The sequence below is a fragment of the Candoia aspera genome, chromosome 3, assembly GCF_035149785.1.
Source record: "Candoia aspera isolate rCanAsp1 chromosome 3, rCanAsp1.hap2, whole genome shotgun sequence".
NCBI classification, from domain to species: domain Eukaryota; kingdom Metazoa; phylum Chordata; class Lepidosauria; order Squamata; family Boidae; genus Candoia; species Candoia aspera.
The window spans coordinates 2,863,251-2,878,571 of record NC_086155.1 but is presented as its reverse complement, the minus strand read 5'-3'; the positions used below and the strand labels follow the sequence as shown (position 1 = coordinate 2,878,571).

Here is a 15,321-nt window from a genome sequence, read left to right as displayed (position 1 = left end):
GGAATCCCCGTGACGTCACTCACGGCTGCCGTTCCCCGAAGCCGCCTCCTCGGCGGAGGGCCCGCCCGAAAGCCCCGCGCCCGTCTCACCCCACCCCGCCGCCCGCCCTGCAAGGTCGGCCGGGGCGGCCTCTGGCCGACCGTGCCCCCGGAAGCAGAGTCGAGCCGGATTAGTAGGGAAGTGAGTTGCCACGACTGTCCCTTTTCCGGGGTGCTTTTTCCAATTCCCTAGCGGGGAGCTCTGGGATCACCTGGTGGTCCCCCATCCGGGTCCTGACCCAGCCCGGTCCTGCTTCACTCTTATTCTGTAGGCGAGGTGGGGGCTCCACTCTGGGGGAGTGCCCCTTTTCAGCCTGAAATGCCCCGATTTCCGGAAGTAGGGGATTGTCACAATCCGAAGAGAGTGGGAGAAACTGAGAATGCACATCACCGAATTCAGCATTTCTGCAGGCAGAATTGTGGAGGAAGCCTGAATGCGGGGCAGCAAAACTGGGGCTTTTTGCCAAGAGACTGTCCAGCCCCATGGAAAGATTAAAATTCTACGAAAAAATTGAGGGGTCATAAGTCATTGATATATTTCCAGCATAGTATCTCAACCCACGTAAGTAGAGTTAGGGGGAAAATATTTCATGTTGAAGATGTCAGTGTTAAGTTAGGTCCCCAAACTCTGGAATCTATTTTTGTGTAATTCATCTGTGTTTGAAAAAAGTTATGTACTGCTCCCAACCTGTTGATCTTTCACAAATTGCTGAAAACCTGATTGTTCTCCCAGGCCCCAGCGTAGGTTGGTGTTGAGCCCATTTTTTTGTTTTTTGTTTGCTTTAGATAGGGGGTTTTTTTGGATTTTTTGTTTTGGGTTTTTCATATTATGGGTTGGTCTTCTGGTCAGCTGTCTTCTTTTCTTTAATATATGTTATTTTTTAATTTTACTTCATTGTAACCTGCCCAGAGTCAGCAGCCTTGAAATTGGAATATTAAACTAAATTAAAAGGCTATTTTTTTAAATAAAAAATTTAATTTATTGGCTGCCCAACTCCAATGGACTCTGGGTGGTGTGCAAAACTAGAAAAAAACAGAAACAGCTAAAAACATTAAATCAGATGGACAGCCCAGACTAATTCTACTGATCAAAAAAATGAGAGTTTGTCTCTCTTTGGCACAGATTTCATATTTTACAACAATAAGTAGAATATAGAATATCATTGTTTTTTATATATATTTTAAAACATATATGTTCGATATGTCCAGATATCAAAGTTGCCAAGTTGGAAAAACTTTTTTTAGACCCAACTCAAACCTTAAGAAAACTGCAGGAAGAGGAGCCAGGCCCTTTGTTCCGACTCCCGAGTACTCAAAAGCGCACACAAACACACACAAAATGCTGCAAATGCCAATCAACTCATCTTTTATTTTCCAAAAGACAGAAAAATAAGCAAACTTGCTCTTAAAGAGAGAGAGAGACTGGGTTCACACAGCACACTAAACCCGAATTAGCTGTGTTCACACAATGTACAATGCCCAAGGAAATAAACTATAATCTGGCACAAGGTGATAGCCGGGGTCACACCCCGGGTGCATACAAGAGCTGGGATCTCACGCTGTGCACCACCATGAACCACCCACCCTAATTTTAGCCCTAGGTGTGTGTTGAATGAAGGCTGCAGATGCTTAATTTGATTATGGAATTAACCCATTTCCTGCTTTCCCACATCTGCTGAACTCTAAATTGTCCAAATGGGCGTGCACATATACTGAGCCACCCAAAATCCAAACCAAGGTTAATCCTAACCAAATTTAGCCTGTGTGCCACGAGCTTCTGCAGAGGGGAGGGGTGGAAAGTGACATCATGCAGTCATAGCATCATCACACAAATGATGTCAGTGGTGCAATCTGACACCGGGATGCGCGGGACTTTATGGTGGCTCCTACCAGACAAGTGGTATGGGCCCAACGGGGGTGTGGTGGCTTCCCATGGTGGTCTCCCTATTTGGTCAGTGAGGAAAAGGCATACTGGTGCTTGCTACCCACAGAAACATCTGGGTGGTGGGAGCAGCATCTGTCGAAAGGATTGGAGATGCAGCCATTGTAGAATCCTTGGGATCCACTGGGAATTCTCCCTGGACCAAATTTGCTTTTCCTTTCAAAGGAGCAGGTGAGTATGTGCCATTAAACCCACAGGCTATCTGCAATCCACACTTTAAAGGCTGGAGAGCACAGCATTTCGGTTTTGGCCCAACCAATCATCCCAAAAGCCAAGTGAGTCCAAGGTCCAACAGGTCGGTCACACGTGCACACGCAGGAAGCATAAAGCAGCTTGGAAGGTAGAGTGTGACATTTGTTCCCAAAGAATTCTGGGAGAGGTAGTTTGGGAAGCATGCTGGAAATTCTGCTGGCCAGAACCCACAATGGTTCTTGGGAGGAGAGGGCACGGCGCTTTCTCCTCCAGCCACTCTAGCACAGGGCTGCTTGAGGCCTCCCCTCTAGATGACGTTAACTGGCCTTGGGGCTCCCCATAAATCAGAGTTCTTCCCTTGGGGAAGACGTTCCACCATGGAGCGGAAGAGGCGGCAGATCTTGCGGGCAGAGCTGGCATGCCATGGTTTAGCTTGCCTAGAAAGGTGACCTTCGGGCACCCAATACCATTCCAGCCCCATTCTTGGAACTCATGGACGAACCAAGAATCAGCCCTGCAAAATGGGGGAGAGGGAGGAAGAGCTCAGATGCAACCATACCTTGCTCAGCAACGTCATCAATGCCTTCCTTGATGGCTGCTCTTCAGCCTAACCGAGACCTACGAAGGTTCTCTTCCTACAAGGAACTTCCATTTCAGGAGTTGGAGAAAGAAACTTGAGGGAGGGGGGTGTCCAGAGCTGTTATGGGGAGGGTCCTGAGGTCAGGAGGAAGGACCAGGTCTTGGCGACCCCGGATCTTGGCTTGGTCTTCAAACCCAACCAAGAACCACGGGGTCACATGACAGGACCTTGTTTTGCCACCCTCAAAATCACTGTCCCATCTTCGCAGGCCTGTGGTTAAAATCAGCACACACACGCACAAACCAAGATAATGCAATCCTGGGGTCCCAAATCTGTCAAGCACAGTGATGAAGTAGATTCGGGTAGAAATTGGGCAGAACTCACGGACCATCAACAGCGTTCTTTTAAGGCAGGGTTGGAATTAAAAGGATCGTGGCAAAAAGAAAGGAAAGGAAGGGTGGAAGGAATCTTGGTGGTCACCTAAGCCAGTGTTTTTCAACCTTGGCCACTTTAAGATGGGTGGACTTCAACTCCCAGAATTCCCCAGCCAGCCTGGGGAATTCTGGGAGTTGAAGTCCACCCATCTTAAACTGGCCAAGGTTGAAAAACACTGATTAATTCAACCCTCTCCTAGTGCAGGTATCTGTCCTAAGCATAGCGGGATGCAGGCAGTTTAGGGCTACCCCATTTTCTAGGAGGTGTCAGAAAAGACAGGAAAAGCCAATCCAAGGTGCCCACCCTGGACTCTTCCCTCTGAGGCTACCCCCTCCTCCCCACCAGAAAGCATCAGTCCCATCTTGCAAATCAGCCTTTTCTTTGGCACCAGGGAAAGTGATCTTCAGCTTTGCAAAGTGTGGGTCACTCGAAACTGGGCTCCAGGGGAAGGGGAGCAGTTTCTTTCAATCCCGCCCTTCCGCTGAAATTGTGGATCGTGAAATCCGGCCCTCGGATGCTGAAAAGGGTGGATCTGCCATCAGGCCCTCACCCCAGATCTCTTTCTCCAATCATTCCAGGGGTCTCTCCAGAGTCTTTCCCCAGATCAGCAATGCAGATCCCAAATTAAAGGTGCAAAACAGCCCTCCTTGAGAACAAGAGAGTTTGCTGGTGACGGGAAAGCTCTTTGGCACAGGATGCAACGCAAAGGGGAAAGGGGCAAGGGACCCTCCTCTCCCCACGTTTGGGGGCCCAGTGACATCTGCCCCACGGGAGGGCAAAGGTGAAGGGTGCTTCTCCACCAAAAGGCACTTCCGAGGCTGCTGAGATACGGAATCAAGGAGGCAAGGGAACTGTCCGTCTGCCTGCCACGCCAGATGCGTGCCTTCTTCTGCACTTTCCGCCCCCAAGGCCCCTCAGCTGGCCTCTTCTCGTGGGGTGTCCGAACTATTTCTCCAGCTCCCCGCTTCAGGAACCACTTGCTCCAGTCCCTGCACACCTGGGGGGCTGACCCACCAAGCCCTGGGGATTGGGCTAGAAGCCAGCCAAGGGTGGAGGAGGATCCCACTGGCGGTCAGCCTTTCGGCCGGATCCCTTCGCAAGAGACACCGGATAAGGCACCGGGCCTTGGGCGAGAGGTCGTCTGGAACAGTAAAGCGCCCACGATAGATCTTGCTGAAGAGGGAGGCTGGCTTGGTGTCCTGGAATGGGTAACAGCCCACCAGGAGGGTGTAGAGCGCCACGCCCAGGCTCCAGATATCAGCTGCCTTTCCTGAATAGGAACCCTTGAAGCTTAGGATCTCGGGGCCCACGTATGCCGGGCAGCCGTGCTTGTCCACCAAAGAGTCGTCGGGGCCGAGCATCACCTGTGCATCTTCCAGATTTTCCAGCAGCAACCTGGACCTGGGCAAAAGGGAGGGAAGAGTGCAGAGTCAAAGATCAGATCCTGAAAGGCCAAGCAGTAACTGATGGGAATCCCTGCCCCTAATTCTGCAGCCCAAAAAATCTGAACTCTGCAGCAAAATGCATTACGTCTTTTGAATCATTTTATACAGTGGGAGGAAAATCCATGCCCTTGTGGGTTTTTTTATTGCTTATTGTTATTTTTTATAGCGCTTTTTCTATTGAGTTTCGATTTCGTACAGCCCCTAGCGCAGTGTTTCTCAACCTTGGCCACTTTCATATGGGTAACGCCCAGAATTCCCCAGCCAGCTTTGTAGTCCTCACGTAACAGCCACAATTGGGACCAGAATTTTGGTTGCTAAGTGAAGCAGTCATTAAGCAAATCTGACACACTTTTATGCCCTTTTTGCGGTGGTTGTTAAGTGAATCACATGGTCCCCCATTGATTTTGCTTGCCAGAAGCCAGGTGGGAAGGTCGAAAATGGCAATCACAAGACCATGGTACGCTGCGATGGTCATAAATGCAAACCAGTTGCCAAGTGTCCAAACCATGATCACATGACCGTGGGGACGCTGCAACAGTCATAAGTGGGAGGACCGGTCATAAGTTGTTTTTTCAGCACTGTCGTAAGCTGAACCATCACTAAATAAATGGTTGTTAAGTGAGGACTACCTATAAGCAAAAGCCAGTTTGGTGTTGTGGTTAAGGCAATGTTTCTCACCCTTGACAACTTGAAGATGTGTGGACTTCAACTCCCATAATTCCCCAGCCAGCATGGCTGGCTGGGGAATTATGGGAGTTGAAGTCCACACATCTTCAAGTTGCCGAGGTTGGGAAACACTGGGTTAAGGCACCAGGCTAGAAACCGGGAGGCCATGAGTTCTAGTCCCGCCTTGGGCACAAAGCCAGCTGGGTGACCTTAGGCCAGTCACTTCCTCTCAGCCCCAGGAAGAAGGCAATGGCAAACCACTTCTGAAAAACCGTGGCAAGGAAACTGCAGGGACTCACCCAGGCAGTCTCCAAGAAGCAAACACGATTGAACAGATAAAGGAAGGAAGGAAGGAAGGAAGGAAGGAAGGAAGGAAGGAAGGAAGGAAGGAAGGAAGGAAGGAAGGAAGGAAGGAAGGAAGGAAGGAGGGCGGGCGGGCGGGCAGGCAGGCAGGCAGGCAGGCAGGCAGGCAGGCAGGCAGGCAGGCAGGCAGGCAGGGAAACTGAAACCGTTTTTCTCCGACTCACCATTCTCTGTCAGCAAAGACAAACTTCCTCAGCTTGATGTCCCGGAGGACGATGCCGTGCTGGTGGCAGTGGGCGACTGCTTCGGCCATCTGTCGGAAGAGGGCAACAGCCTCTGGCTCCGGCACCCGCTTGCGCCGTCTCACCAGGTCATGCATGTTGTCCCTCCCCAGCTCAAAAAAGAGGTAAACGTTCTGGTCTCCAACGATGACCTCCGCCACACGGGCGATGTTGGGGTGCACGGGGAGAGCAGCGTATGGAGCCACCACCTCTGGGTAGCTCTTAGCTGGATAAACCTAAAAGGGAAAAGAAAGACGTGAGAAAAAAAAAGATCAAACTGTAAGTTAGTTCAGTCCCTGGAGGTCTGTAGGACCCAGGGCATGAAGAAGACAACTCAACCAGGGTCTGGGATACACGACGTCAGCTCAAACTCTGCGTGAATGACTACATGGGCAGGATAAAAGGTCCGCCCCAGACCATGATCTCCTCCACGTGCATGAATTGTATCCAGAATGGGCAACTTGTGGTCCTCTAGATGTTCTTGGGCTCCGATTCCCATCAGCCCCGTATGCTGTGGCCATGGATCAGCAAGGAAGGAAGTCATGGCCCACCAATCCTCTCGAGGACTGCCAGCTGCCCGTTTCACCTGGTATTAGGAGGCACGTCATCGCCAACCCGAAGGTCTCATTGAGTCTTCAAAGAGTGTTTGATGTGCCTGTCCTCCATGCTCTTTTCTAGGACTTACCCCAGGAGAATTTTCATGCGGCCCAACTAGGGACTGACCAGGTTCCCACTTGTGGAACAGCTCAAACCAGAGTGAGGGCTGAGGGCCCCATTTCATGCTAAGCTACCCTGTGGATCATTTGGTTTGGACCTCAATGTGTTGTGTGAATCCAGCTGCTGTGGCTGGCAAACTCCTGTTTACGGCTAAATGCAATAGGTGAACCCAGCCCACTGTGGCTAATTCAACAGATCATGGTTTAAGACCAGAGTTCAATCAGTTTACGAGCTAGAGACAATTTCACACCGCCTGACAAGGGCCACACTTTCAAATGGGGAGGGGAAGGACTTGTTCACTGGATTCTTTCAAGAATTAATGAGTGTTTGAAGCCTCTGCCAAGGCTTGGTTTGCCCCGATCACCTTCAAAAACTGCATAGAAGGGCAAAAATGTTGATTCTACCTATTCTGGTCTCCAGAGTTTTCAAACGGAAGGTATCTGTGCAGATAGCAAAGAGCCCATGAGCTGTACTTTCTGTATCCATGGGTTAAAACAAGCCATGGCTTAGCAGCATGGGCAAAATATCTTAGGTCAGGCCAAGCTGCTGGAGATAAGAGTGGTACATGTGCTGGGAACCTCTCTGAGAAACTGTAAGAGCTGAAGGCAAAACACCAGGGGGAGTCTGCTAGCCCCTTTTCCAACTAACACTTTTTCCCCCAAAGGTTTTTTTTTTGCCAACAAAGACTAGCACAGTTCTTATCCTCCAGTGTAAAAGCTGAAAGCATATAAACACCTGCACACACCAGCCCCAAATTGATCCTCTCAAAATTACCATTTTAACTCAGTTTTGGGGGTGGGGGGGAGTTACTAACAAGGATGAGAACAGCTCATCTCCTGGTCTTGTGCTCCCCCCTTACCTCCCCCCAAACCAAAATGGGCCAGATACTTTTAGCCCTGCCTCACACACTTCCTGTACGAACCACAATCACACAAAAGGGACAATGTATGCATCATGACACCACCATGCAAAAGCCAGTCTTTCGTGCTTGCGTCCCATTGTTGAACGCACATCTGTACGTACCAGAGGTTGCGTTGCCGTGTCACAATGCCTCACCCACTTCCACTGACATCCCATCTCAGAAGGAAAGGTTGGGTGGTGAACTGCAGCCCTCAGCTGCCACACAGACCCACATCCACCGGATTATGGCATCAGTTTGGGGACAGGGATGAAGCTAATGCTTGGATGGGTAGATTTAGACCCTCAACAGTTTGCAAAACACCCTGGTTGGTGCCAGAACACACTCTTCACGGTGGCCACCCCAGAACAAAGGGAGACTAATTTCAACACTGAATAGCTGACCTAGTTTCCAGATGTGATCATCAGCTCATCAGCACAAGAACGTTGCTCCAGAACAGTGACATTCCACAGCTGTCTTGTGAATTATCAATAGGTAATTATATCTGGCTGCAACTCCTGTCCACCTCACCTGTCATTATTCCCTGTCTGTGCAATCAGAAGTGCATACGGGTAGTCCTCGACTTATGACCATAACAGGACCGCTAAACGAGGTGGTCGTTAAGTGAGTCACACCCAATTTTATGACCTTTTTGCCACAGTCATTAAGCAAATCACCATGTTGTTAAGTGAAACATGTGGTTGTTAAGTAAATCTGGCTTCCCCATTGACTTTGCTTGTTGGAAGGTGGCTGGGATGGTCACAAATAGTGATCACATGACCCCGGGATGCTGCAACTGTTGTAAATACATGCTGGTTGCGAAGCGCCTGGATTTTGATCATGTGACCGTGGGGCCACTGCAATGGTCATAAGTGCAAGGACCAGTCACAAGTCACTTTTTTTCAGCGCCCTCATAACTTTGAACAGTCGCTAAACAAATGGTCCTAAGTCAAGGACTACTTGAATAAACTGCCCTCTCTGGAGCTCCCTGTCAATTAATGATGTGAACCAGAAGTCTAGTGGTTAAGGAACAGGCTAGAAACCAGGAGGCTGCGAGTTCTAGTCCCGCCTTAGGCACGAAAGCCGGCTGGGTGACCGTGGGCCAGTCCCTCTCTCTCAGCCCAACCCACCTCACAGGGTTGTTGTGGTGGGGAAAATAGGAGGAGGAGGGAGTATTAGGTATGCTAATACTCCCTCCTCCTCCTATTTGGGATAAAAAATAAAAAATAAATAAAAAAAAACTAAAAAAAAAATGCTGAGGCCACAGCAAACCCCTTGGCTACAGGCTTTGTCAAATTCACTTTGGGGAATCGGGGAGCAGAAGTGAATTCCAACACGCTGACCTCCTTAGGCCCATCTAGAACCTGCTTAACCTGGTTTCTGAAATAGCCCAATTTGGGTGTTTGCTCAAGCATAAGTGAGCCGCACAGGCTGGGTTTCCACAATACAGTACGCAAAGGAATAATCCAGGGTAAAATTCAAATTAATGTCCTCAAGCATGTGGCATAAACCAAGCCAGAAGCCAACTCCGAAAAGGCAGTCCCCACCACGTGCACAGGCATTCCCAACCGTCCCCTACCTTACAGGTGAGCTCTTCCTCGGTGTGTCTGTTTACAGCCCTGTAGCAGCGCCCGCCTTCGGTGGGCTCCAGGAGGATGTAGGGGCCAATCTGAGCAGCGGTCAAGCCCTGGTCCGCGGCAGGCGGGCAGCGAGGTGGCAGTGGGCGGAGGCTGGGCGTTGGCCCCGGCAGCCTGTCCAGACGCGGGCGCTTGGGCGCTGGGCGGCCCACTTTGGAGGCTTTGTCGGAGTGCAGATGCCTTTTGGGCACGTGGGCCTCTGCGAGGGGCTTTTGCACCAGCAGGCTCATCTGGAAAGAGCGCAGGGAGAGGAAGGAACTGAGTTCGGTTCAAGGCGTTTCAAGGCAAAGGAAGTCACGGCTGGCAAGGGTTCCTAACCCGTTCATAGCTCTGCGCCTGGTCCTTGGGATAACGCATCCTTCCCGAGACATGGAGACCGTGAAACTGGGGCACCTCCGTCTCCTCCTTTCTCCAAGAATCATGCCCAGAATCAAACGGCTGGAAGGCACCTCAGAGACCATCTAGTCCACCCCTTCCCAGCCAGTGCTGCTAGGGCAGCCTGGTAGGTGTGATGTAGCCGTTGCTTAAAAGCCCCTCGCCTGAACCCTTCCTCCTTCCAGCCAGTCATTCGAATATTAACATGCTAAACCAAAGATGCTCACAGCAGAGAGGACCAAACGATTACGATGCCCCAAAAGCTCACCCAGAAAACACAGTGAGAAAAAAAACACAAGGGCGATGCAAAACGACAGCAGCGACCAACCCATGGAAAGGGCGGAAATGGGATATTCGCCTCTCCCATTCCAGCTTCCTCAAATGGGACTGGAAGCGGGTTCCGCTGCTGCGGCTCTGCCAAGGAAAGGACCTGGCGCCAGTCGCTCTAGAACCGCCTTTCCAAAGCTCAGTAACATTACAACATGTGGACTTCAACTCCCAGAATTCCCCTGCCAGTTTGCAAAGGAAGGGACAACAAAGGAAAAGCAAAGGAAAACTGAAATAAAATCGTAAGCATAGTTGCGGTCACGTGATTTTCACTTAATCACCGAGTTGCTGGTCTCGATCGCAGTCGCTAAACAAGGACTACCTGTAGTACCAGACAGAACAGTGCTCATCCTAAAAAGGGGAACTAGAGCAGAAAAAAAGTGGATCTTTGGGTTGCAAAACGAACTGGCCTTAAGAAGAAGAGCCTTGAAGCGTGGCGGCCATGTCTAGCAAAAACGTCTGAAGTCGGGGATGGGAGTGGTTACAGGAGATTTCTCCTGTAGGGGCGCCTCGTGGCTCCAAGCTCCGCATTGCTCCTTCTCTTGCGGCCCCGTTGGCACGGCTGGTGTCCACATGGAGGCTGGGCACGGCTGGCAGAGGCCCTTTTATTCTACAGCAGTGTTTCCCAACCTCAGCAACTTCAATTCCCAGAATTCCCTAGCCAGCACACTTTAAGATGTGTGGACAAATTCCCTAGCCAGCATGCTTTAAGATGTGTGGACTGGTCATTAAGTGAGGACTACCTGTATTTGGAACAGCGGACCCCAAGCAGAAGTTGTTTTTCCCATTATCCTTCAAGCAGGGACCAAGAGCCACATCAACCGCTTTGATCTACGCAAGCCAAGGGGTAACAAGCTTTGCTTTGTATTCCTGAGCAAATTGGGGGCCGGCCAGTTCTCAGCAGTCAGAAACCAGCTCATCCCAAGCGCAGGAGTCCACCTGCTTCCAATAAGCTCCAGGCCTCGGATGATGCCCGAAGATGTGCAACGCATGTTAAAATACACGGGAGGGTTCCGCAACGGGGGCTGTTAGCATCGCAGCAACGGCTGATGCAAAGACACAACATGTTCCTCCATTGTTGGACTCTGGAGACTGGGAGAGAGGGAGATCTCTCGCCTCATTTCCGGAGCCTGGTTTCCTGAGAAATAGTTGCACGCTTTCAAAGTTACAAGGGAAAACGCTCTGCCTGTGCTCAGAATCCCCCTTTTTCTTATTAATTCAGCAATGTTAAGGCTTTTATCTCCCTGCCCTCCCTGGCACTCAATTGCAAGCTTCTGCTGTATGTTCTGCTATAACAGCAAAATGCGATCCTGGATTTTCTCCAGGGCACACCATTCAGACCTCTTCCCTGGGCCAAAATCCACACTGAACATCTGGAATCTGTCTAACCCCTTCTCCTCAGTCCTGCTCATTCTTACAATGATCTCGTAAGGTAGGGTTTCGTTTGCAAAATAACATGCAGGAGGCCTCGTGGAGAGGCAGTCAGGCATAGTGGTTAAAGGCCCTGGACTGGGAGCTGAGAGACCATGACTAAAACACTGCTTCCGTCCAATTTCACTTAGGGTCTTCCTGGTTGAAAGCCACCTCCTGGGGCCAAGCTCACTCTTCACATCCTTGCCCATCCTGCTCCCCTCCCCCCCAGTAAAAGTCCTTCAAGTCGAGCTGGATGCTGGTGACTTCACAGAGACAGTCCTGTAATATTCTTAGCAACAATACAGAAGCGGTTTCCTCTGGCCTTCTTCCAGTTCAGTTTTTGGACTTCCCAGTTGACCCTACAGCCCTGGGGTTACCTGGTGGCCTCCCAACCAAGTACCAAATAGAGATAAAAAGAGAAAGGCACCCCTGTATCCAGTTTAATTCCTGGTGACTTCCATGGCCACGTCCGTGGATTTTTCTTGACAGTAATACAAAGACGGTCACCATTTTTCTGAGATGGCTTTTTGACTTCCCTGTCCACTGTGGGTTTTTGGCTAAGGGATGCCCCTCCCTTTTACCTGCCTAGTGGAGAAGAAGAATCTGTTTGCAGGCAGGTGTTTTGACCCTGAGAGATGCTGCCTTCCCCATTTGGCTACAGCACCTTCTGCCCCTCATTGGTGGGGCCTGAATTGCACGTGTGAATTGTGCTGTAGGCAGCTGCATCACAGGCTCCTAACAAGGATCAGCAGGTAGCTCTCAAAATAAGAGCCTTGGCGAAGGGGGAACCTCACAGCTTTTCCGGATTTCTTAAATCGCTCCTTCCAGGTTTCACATGAAGAGCCAAAACTCTGCCAAGATGGTTGGTTGAGGCCAATTTAGGTGACGGCCTCCTCGCATGGAAGTGGGATGAGTCATCCCGGCAATGTTGCAAGAGGCTGGCAAAGCACCATGCATTCGTCACCTGGGGCAAGTTCATTATTACCCCTAGGTGATCAGAAAGTCAAAAAGCAGTCACCAGTGGCATGTGCAAGGATTCCCCCCTGCCTTTTTTTTCTTTACAAAGTCAGTGACTAACACAGATATGCTAGCCAACAGTTTTATCAGCTAATCGTTTTATTGGGCTCAATTTGCAAAACAGTTTTAATCCCTCTCCACTGTGCTCTGAAAACGCAAGACCCAGCTTGGTCTGCCCTTTGCCCCTTCCCACTTGTCAAGTGCACTAGTCCAGGATGACTAGCCCCATGTGAAGCAAGCCTCCGAGTCAGCCTCGCCAGGCCAGGCTAGGCTTCTATATCAGCTCATGCGCAGGCAAGATTGCGCTCGGTGAAGGAAGTCCGCACATTCATCAGCAAGTCATTGGTGATGCGGTACTGAGCAATCCGCCTGGGCTGAATCAGCAGGTCCATCTGTCCCAGGAGATGGCTTAGCCCCATTTTCCCTACTCAGACCACCTCCTGGACCCCAAAGCCAGGCTGGCTGGGAGTTATGGGGTCTGCGGTTCAACCCATCTTTATTGATAATACACACACCTGTGGCACCTATACATTTCCATCTCAGAGGAAACACTCCAAGTGCAGGGAGAACACAAGGTGAGGATGGATTTTTGCATCTCTCGGAAACCAAGTCCCCTCCTGGGATCAGCCCTCTCCTCCCCTCTCAACACGCCCCCCCCCTCCAATTTCTAGTCCTCCCGTGCTCAACCTGTAAAGCTCACGTTTCCTGCTCTTGCAAAGGCTCCTACAGCATTACAGTGCTTCCATGGGAGGGAAGAGGCGGCTGGATGAAGAGGGTGCCTCTGAGCATAGACAGAGGGGAGTCGCTTTGGCTCCGCGTCGCGAAAGAGGCAGGGAGGGGGGAATCTCCGTGCCGGGCGCTAACAAGCCCGGGGCTCCGGAGCCCACAGGGAGGGGCGAAGCGGCCGGAGCGGGGCACCGGGGGCGGAGGGGGCAGAGGAAGGACCGGGAGAAACCACCACCCGCCCCGGGGGGCTCCCACGGCCGCCACGCGCCCGCGCCGCCCCGCCAGCCTCCCCGAGGCGGCGCCCAGTGGGTCCAGCCCGCTCCCGCCCGGCCCGGCTCGGCTCCCCGTACCTTTGCGCCGGAGGCAGCCCGCCGCCGGTCCCGGGGCCCGTGCGGGGCCGGAGCTTCTCCGCTGTCCCCCGCCGCCTTTCCCCCCCGCGCGGAGGAGCGATCCCGGGCGGCGCCGCGGAAGGTCCCGGCTCCGATCGCGGCGGCGGCGAGCGGCTTTGTCTGCGCCCCGCGGCCCCTGCCCGAGCCGCCGCGGATGATGTAACCCCGGCCGCGGCCGCAGCGCCGCCTCCTCCCCGCGCCGCCCCCGGCTCCGCCCCGCGGCCCCGGCCGGCTGATGCGGTCGGCGGCGCGGATTGCAGCAGCAGGGCCGCCCGGCCCCGCCCGCCCGGCGGATTGCAGCCCGGTTGCGCCAGGGGCTCCGCCGGCGCGGCTCTCGGGGCGGGGGCGGGGCGCCGGGGCGGCCCCCCCGCCCTGCAGGAGGGCGGGAGGCGTGGGCGGAGGGGGCTTCGCGCGGCCCCCGAATCCCGGCCCGGGCTGACCCGACGCCCCTCGCACGCCGGGGGAGGCAGGGTCCCGCATCTGGCGAGCGCCGGGCCGGGGGAGGCCGGCTCCGTTAAACCCAGAGGTGGGGGAGATGGCCGGCTGGGCTTGGGAAGGCGGGCGGGCGGGCGGAGGAAAAGCCCTCTGCCCATGCTCAGAGGCTCCCGGAGGTGGAAGTTCCTGAGCCTTCCCAGGGAAAGCCCGAGGCTTGTAAGGGAGCGACCCGGGAGCCAAACCCGGGAATTGTCTTAGGGATCGGATGAAGCTTGGCTGCGGGAGGGGCGGGAAGCATCGGCCGGCGAGGATGGCAAGCGAAAGCGAAAGCCCTGGAGGGCGCCGCGGCCGAGAAGCGCTTTCTCCCCGCGATCCCGGCTGGGGGCAGCTGATTGCTTTCGGGGTGGACGTGCGGCAGGTCCGAAGAGCCAGCAGTTTCCAACCCAAGGACCACGTGCCGCTCCCGAAGCTTTCATCTGCTGCCTAAGGAATTTTTTCTGAAATTGAGAAACTGCCATTTAAGGTCTCGGAGAGAGAGAAAGAGAAGGTTAAAAGATTTGTATACATTTCAGAACATCAGTTTTCATGGCTATTTGTTTGTTTGTTTATTTGTTTATTTTCTTTCTATCCCGCCTGTATTATTTTTATAAATCATTCAAGGCCGCGAACATAGCTAAGACTCCTTCCTCCTCCTATTTTCCCCACAACAACAACCCTGTGAGGTGGGCTGGGCTGAGAAAGAAGGACTATTTGCGGTAATGCTGAAACATCAGCACAGGCTCATTATGGGAACACGGCATTGCCCAGAACCCATTTCACCAATATTACCCATAAATCATTTCACCAACATCCCATAATGAAAGCCGGCTGGGTAACCTTGGGCCAGCCCCTCTCTCTCAGCCCAACCCACCTCACAGGGTTGTTGTTGTGGGGAAAATAAGAGCAGGAAGGAGTATTAGGTATGTTCCCCGCCTCAAGTTATTTATAAAAAAAATAAAGGGATAGAAAATAAATAAAATAAATATCATTTCACCATTATTACCCAAAAATCATTTCACCAATAACCCGTCTTACCCAGAAGTCATTTTGCCAGTATTTATATTCATGTTTTCTACCAAAGCCCAAGAGGGGACCAAGCACATTTTTTGCCCCGTGAAAGGTCACTCTGTCCTCCTTCAGATGTTCTTCCAGTACTGCCCACAGCAAACCACAAAAATGGTAAAGTGCCCAGTGGCATCATCCTGCAATGCCACTGTGTTTTCCTGGCATCGGGTGCAAGTATGGAAGCTGTGGCCTTCTTTCAATGATGTTGCCATGCCCATTTCATCTTTTATGCCCCTCTGGGTGCTGGGTCATCCCTGTTCTGACTGTCCACTTACTGCCAGCCAGAGTAAGACAGTGTTTCTCAACCTCGGCCACTTTAAGTTGTGTGGCTGGCTGGGGAATTCTGGGAGTTGAAGTCCACAAATGCTGGCTGGGGAACTCTGGGAGTTGAAGTCCACACT

General features: G+C 52.2%; 1 protein-coding gene across 1 annotated transcript; it reads right to left on the bottom strand.

The window, feature by feature from the left end:
* Window positions 1-3,333: 3,333 nt before the first annotated feature.
* On the bottom strand, window positions 3,334-13,366 carry TRIB3 (tribbles pseudokinase 3). Its single transcript, XM_063296844.1, has 4 exons — window positions 13,343-13,366; window positions 9,077-9,364; window positions 5,826-6,118; window positions 3,334-4,588 (listed from the first exon to the last, which is right to left on the bottom strand). Exons 2-4 carry the CDS (start codon window positions 9,362-9,364, stop codon window positions 4,102-4,104), a joined length of 1,068 nt encoding a protein of 355 aa, XP_063152914.1. The 5' UTR covers window positions 13,343-13,366; the 3' UTR covers window positions 3,334-4,101.
* Window positions 13,367-15,321: the final 1,955 nt, after the last annotated feature.

Bases quoted from the DNA above. Each gene is read 5' to 3' on its own strand.
- TRIB3 (XM_063296844.1), bottom strand. From the start codon at position 9,364: ATGAGCCTGCTGGTGCAAAAGCCCCTCGCAGAGGCCCACGTGCCCAAA. The intron at 6,119-9,076 runs GTAGGGGACGGT...TTTCCCTTTTAG, and splicing joins AGGAAGAGCTCACCTGTAAG to GTTTATCCAGCTAAGAGCTA. The intron at 4,589-5,825 runs GTGAGTCGGAGA...CCTTTTGCCCAG, and splicing joins GTCTTTGCTGACAGAGAATG to GTCCAGGTTGCTGCTGGAAA.